A 6,000-nucleotide genomic window follows, 5' to 3' on the forward strand; every position below is an offset into this window, starting at 1 on the left:
TCCTAACTCCCTTTTCAGACCTAATATTCTGAGATCTCTCATACTCTTGCTCTTCTTTCATTTTCCTCGTGTATTTCCTCAAACAACATGTTAGATTTTTGCTTTTTACTTTAATTTCTCCTCCGCTTTTAACCTTGAGACTCATTCCTGTAAGCAGCATGAAGCTGTGATTCCTCATTTTTGCTGATGATGCTCTACTGTGTGATGGTTCCACAACCTAGTGTCCCTTCTTTTTTTTTTTGGCCACCTCATGTGGCATGTGGAATCTTAGTTCCCTGACCAGGGATCGAACCTGTGCCCCATGTATTGGGAGCACAGAGTTTCAACCACCGGACTGCCAGGGGAGGTCCTGATGTATCTATTCTTCTAGAGGAGTTCCGTTTTTGAATACAAACAGTGCTGCTCTGAATACTCCTGTACGTGCCTCCTGCTGCATGTGTGAAAGCGCACTCATATTATTAAAAGTGAAGCACGTGGGGGCGTCGTGGAGAGTACAATTCTTCATCAGTTAGCACCGCACTGTTTTACTAAGTCCATGTACCAATTCACACACCTGGTAGTGGTGTGTGTAAGTGTTCTTCCCGTTCAGCAGTCACCAACGCTTGACATTGTTACACTTCTTAATATCAAGATACTAAAAATTCATACAAATCAACAGGATTATAAATGATCCAACAGAAAAGTATCCTGAACAAAGATCTGAACACGGTGAGAGAGATACACATTCATTCCACAGGCGTTTGTCCTGTGACTTAAACAGCCGCACAGCTTGATTTTATCAGGATGATTCCTCATTGGACCAATGGTTACAGTAAAATTAAGCACTTCTTTTCAGTCTCAAGAGTCCTGGCTGACACAGCAATCAGAGCAGAAAAAGAAATAAAAGGAATCCAGATAGGAAAAGAAGAAGTGAAACTCTCACGGTTTGCAGATGACATGATCCTCTACATAGGAAACCCTAAAGACTCTACCAGAAAATTACTAGAGCTAATCAACAAATATAGTAAAGTTGCAGGATATAAAATTAATACACAGAAATCCCTTGCATTCCTATATACTAACAATGACAAAACAGAAAGAGAAATTAGGAAACAATACCATTCACCATTGCAACAAAAAGAATAAAATACTTAGGAGTGTATCTACCTAAAGAAACAAAAGACTTATACATAGAAAACTATAAAACACTGATGAAAGAAATCAAAGAGGACACAAACAGATGGAGAAATATACCATGTTCATGGATTGGAAGAATCAATATTGTGAAAATGACTATACTACCCAAAGCAATCTATAGATTCAATGCAATCCCTATCAAGCTACCAACGGTATTTTTCACGGAACTAGAACAAATAATTTCACAATTTGTATGCAAATACAATAAACCTCAAATAGCCAAAGCAATCTTGAGAAAGAAGAATGGAACTGGAGGAATCAACCTGCCTGACTTCAGGCTCTACTACAAAGCCACAGTCATCAAGACAGTATGGTACTGGCACAAAGACAGAAATATAGATCAATGGAACAGAAGAGAAAGCCCAGAGATAAATCCATGTACCTATGGACACCTTACCTTCGACAAAGGAGGCAAGAATATACAATGGAAAAAAGACAACCTCTTTAACAAGTGGTGCTGGGAAAACTGGTCAACCACTTGTAAAAGAATGAAACTAGAACACTTTCTAACACCATACACAAAAATAAACTCAAGAATGGATTAAAGATCTAAATGTAAGACCAGAAACTATAAAACTCCTAGAGGAGAACATAGGCAAAACACTCTCCGACATGAATCACAGCAGGATCCTCTATGACCCACCTCCCAGAATATTGGAAATAAAAGCAAAATAAACAAATGGGACCTAATGAAACTTAAAAGCTTTTGCAGAACAAAGGAAACTATAAGTGAGGTGAAAAGACAGCCTTCAGAATGGGAGAAAATAATAGCAAATGAAGAAACAGACAAAGGATTAATCTCAAAAATATACAAGCAACTCCTGCAGCTCAATTCCAGAAAAATAAATGACCCAATCAAAAAATGGGCCAAAGATCTACACAGACATTTCTCCAAAGAAGACATACAGATAGCTAACAAACACATGAAAAGATGCTCAACATCACTCATTATCAGAGACATGCAAATCAAAACCACAATGAGGTACCATTACACGCCAGTCAGGATGGCTGCTATCCAAAAGTCTACAAGCAATAAATGCTGGAGAGGGTGTGGAGAAAAGGGAACCCTCTTACACTGTTGGTGGGAATGCAAACTAGTACAGCCGCTATGGAGAACAGTGTGGAGATTTCTTAAAAAACTGGAAATAGAACTGCCATATGACCCAGCAATCTGACTCCTGGGCATATACACCGAGGAAACCAGATATGAAAGAGACACGTGTACCCCAATGTTCATCGCAGCACTGTTTATAATAGCCAGGACGTGGAAGCAACCTAGATGCCCATCAGCAGACGAATGGATAAGGGAGCTGTGGTACATATACACTATGGAATATTACTCAGCCATTAAAAAGGATTCATTTGAATCAGTTCTAATGAGATGGATGAAACTGGAGCCCATTATACAGAGTGAAGTAAGCCAGAAAGATAAAGAACATTACAGCATACTAACACATATATATGGAATTTAGAAAGATGGTAATGATAACCCTATATGCAAAACAGAAAAAGAGACACAGATGTACAGAACAGACTTTTAGACTCTGTGGGAGAAGGTGAGGGTGGGATGTTCTGGGAGAACAGCATTGAAACAAGTATACTATCAAGGGTGAAACAGATCACCAGCCCAGGTTGGATGCATGAGACAAGTGCTCAGGGCTGGTGCACTGGGAAGACCCAGAGGGATGGGATGCAGAGGGAGGCGGGAGGGGGGATCGGGATGGGGAACACATGTAAATCCATGGTTGATTCAGGTCATTGTATGGCAAAAACCACTACAATATTGTAAAGTAATTAGCCTCCAACTAATAAAAATAAATGAAAAAAAATAGATGGAGAAATAACGGAAAAAAAAAAAAAGAGTCCTGGCTGAGACAAATACGGTCCCATTACTTATGTGTCATGGAGGAACTCCTGCACGTGGACACCACAAGCTGTGACCATGAATGCTATAAACAGGAAGTCCAAACAAAATACCGCCCTTTTCCCAAAGATTTAGACCCTGGAAACAACTGCCTGTAGATACCATAATAAAGAAACAGTAGTATACTCAAACTGCAGTGAAAATGAATGAGCTATCCTATAGCAAATGCTTCAATGTTTGGACCTCACAAATCTAATTCTAACACACTGAATGGGTAGAAAAATAAACAGTACGATGACTTTCTCCCTGAAGTTCAAACAAGAAAATTAAACAATATATTATTTTAGGAATACAAACAGAAAAAGAAGGTGATAATGCACAGTTGGACTGGGGAGAGGGCTGGAAGAGGCCTCGAGGAAAGGTTTGATGGGGGCGGCGCATGGGTCTAAGCTGTTGGCAACGCTGGTGCCAGAAGCCACGTCTGCACTTGACTTTGTGTTTTTCATGTCTGTTACATGCAGGCTTTACATTTCATACTTTAAAAACAGAAAAGCACATGTATCTGTCCTTGATTTGCATGAGATATAAATCTTCGCTTCTCCTACTGATTTAATAAATGCTCACATGGCACTGGTGGTAAAGAACGCACCTGCCAGTGCAGGAGACACAAGAGACTCGGGTTTGATCCCTGGGTCGGGAAGATCCCCTGGGGGAGGGCATGGCAGCCCACTCCAGTGTTGTTACCTGGAGAATCCCACGGACAGAGGAGCCTGGCTGGCTACAGTCCATGGTCGCAGAGTTGGACATGATGGACCGACTAACACACAGCACAACATAAAACCAGAGACGTGGTTTTAAGCTTACATCCAGAATCAAAAATACTAGGAAAGAAATCAGACTTTCTCCTTATCTGCTTGAGTTCTTTGCACATGAGCTTAATTAATGCCTGAAAATATTTTTAAGTGATTTAAATTCACTAAGAACAATGAAAACTACTGCTCTTTAGGCTCCCTTTCTGGACACAAGACTGCAGTTAGAAATCTTTCACCAGATTGCAATAATGGAAACCATATTTCCATGAAAGAACTGTGCCAAGAGGTAGGAATCTAATTAGTATACAATTGGAAAGGCCCCCATGGAGAGACCACTCACCACAGATCAAGCATTTTACATGTATTATCATATTTAAGCCTTTAGGACCAGCTTACAAAGCATAAGCTCCATCACAAAGCAGGGGTCAAGTGATTAGCCTGATGTTGTCAATGGATACGGAGGAGATTCCTACACAGGTTTTTCTGCCTCTGCTGTCCTGGTACGGCTGCTGAGACAGGTCAAGATTAAGAGCAGAGGGTAAGGCAGGGAGAGCTTGGAATGACTGCTTGAGGCTTGGGCTTACTACCAAGTAAAGTGACCTCTGAAAATGACTTAATCCTTTAGTCTCTGCTTCCTCATCTGAAGATTGGGATCATGAAGATTAAATAGCAATGGACGCACAGGAACTAGTAATTATCATTTTAATGATGAAGCAGAGTGGTAACACGCTGTCCAGGAACAGTGAAGATCCTGTTAGGGATCATAGACCGTGAGGACTCGTGACTGTATTACTTTATTTGCGACCGTCTGTCCCTCCCCCCAGCCCATTACACAGACTGCTGAACTCACTGACATACAGCACAGCCTCCTGAATCTGCAAAAAGAAACAGGTATTTAAATATGATGTTTCCAGTAGCCATAAGAAGGTGTGAAATGCAAGTCCAAGGAAATGCGTCATTGGGGTTAAACTCTTTTGTGGACTAGGTGAGAAAAACAGGCATATATAGAGAACTTTCTTGAACCTTACGCTCTACATGTTTTCAAGTCCTCCCAGTATCGATACTCCAGTCAGCTCTGTCCTGCGTGATGCTCTGGAAAGCGTCAGCCAGCTTTTACATAGAGACTGATAAGCCTTTACACAGACCATCGCGTTTTGTCCCCACAATGAGTCCGCTTGGGCGGGTTACCGTGAACGTTCATCTACAGAAGAGGAGGCCAGGAGGAACGAGTCACAGTACGACAGCTGGGCCCCGGGGCGCAGACCCTCCCGAGCTTTCGGCGCCCAGTGTGGGGGCCGCTCCAGCGGTGTGGAGCCAACGGCCGCCCCTGCAAAGGGCACGCACCCAAGGCTCGCGCTCCGGACCCTCAGGGCCACCCTGGGCCCGGAGGGTGGCGGGACAGAGACGAGTCCCCAGGGAGGAGAGAATCCCGGGCAGGAGAGACCTAGGAGCAACGGAGACCTGGGAGGAGAGACCCCCCCGGGGAGGAGAGACCACACGCCCCCCGCCCGGGGAGGAGAGACCTAAGGCGGGGGAGGAGAAGGAGCCGCGCAGACCTGGGGGGCGAGACCTCCGGGGGGGAGAGACCAAGGGGGAGGGGAGACCTGGGGGGAGAGACCCTCTGGGAGGAGAGGTCCGGGAGGAGACCCTCCCACCTCAGGGGCTGAAACTTGAGACGGCACGAGCCCCCTCTTCACAGCCCGGGCCCTGTCCTCACCCGCCCCCCAGCCCCCCGGGGTTGGGGAAAGGGTCACCTGTGGCTGTGACTCGGGTCCGGGAGAAGCTGGAGGAAGCCCGGAAGCCAGGAGCGGACTCGGCGCTTCCCGCGGCGCCTGCGCCTGCGCGCGCCCTCTGCCGCGCATGCCCCGTGCAGGAGCCGAAGACCGCCGCGGTTCCGGTTCCGGCCGTGGTGGGCGGGGCCTGGGGGCGGGAGCGAGGGGGCTCCGGGTGGGGCGGGGCCGAGCGCGTCCCGGCTAACCAGAGGGACGTCGCTAAACCTGTGGCAGAAGGCAGCTGGGAGGGAAATGGCTGAGCTTTTTTTTAAGTTCGTGGACAGTGCATCCTTGAAATACTTATTTCCAGGGCTGTGTCTTTGTGCCTATATGTGTTTTCAACTTTTCTTGTTGAGAATACATCCATCTGTACTAC

The 6,000-nt window shown here is 45.2% G+C and overlaps 1 protein-coding gene across 2 annotated transcripts in view; it reads right to left on the reverse strand.

Annotated features, from left to right (window-relative positions):
- The window catches only part of TRAPPC12 (trafficking protein particle complex subunit 12), a 38,324-nt gene extending 32,607 nt beyond the window's left edge, over window positions 1-5,717 (reverse strand). For both annotated transcript variants that reach the window (XM_043452851.1, XM_043452850.1), the window contains exon 1: window positions 5,607-5,717. In XM_043452851.1, the coding sequence (XP_043308786.1) occupies window positions 5,607-5,714 (108 nt within the window). In that variant the 5' untranslated portion in view covers window positions 5,715-5,717. The remainder of the gene's footprint in view (window positions 1-5,606) is intronic.
- Between the last annotated feature and the right edge of the window lie 283 nt (window positions 5,718-6,000).

The sequence above is a fragment of the Cervus canadensis genome, chromosome 30 (assembly GCF_019320065.1).
Source record: "Cervus canadensis isolate Bull #8, Minnesota chromosome 30, ASM1932006v1, whole genome shotgun sequence".
NCBI classification, from domain to species: domain Eukaryota; kingdom Metazoa; phylum Chordata; class Mammalia; order Artiodactyla; family Cervidae; genus Cervus; species Cervus canadensis.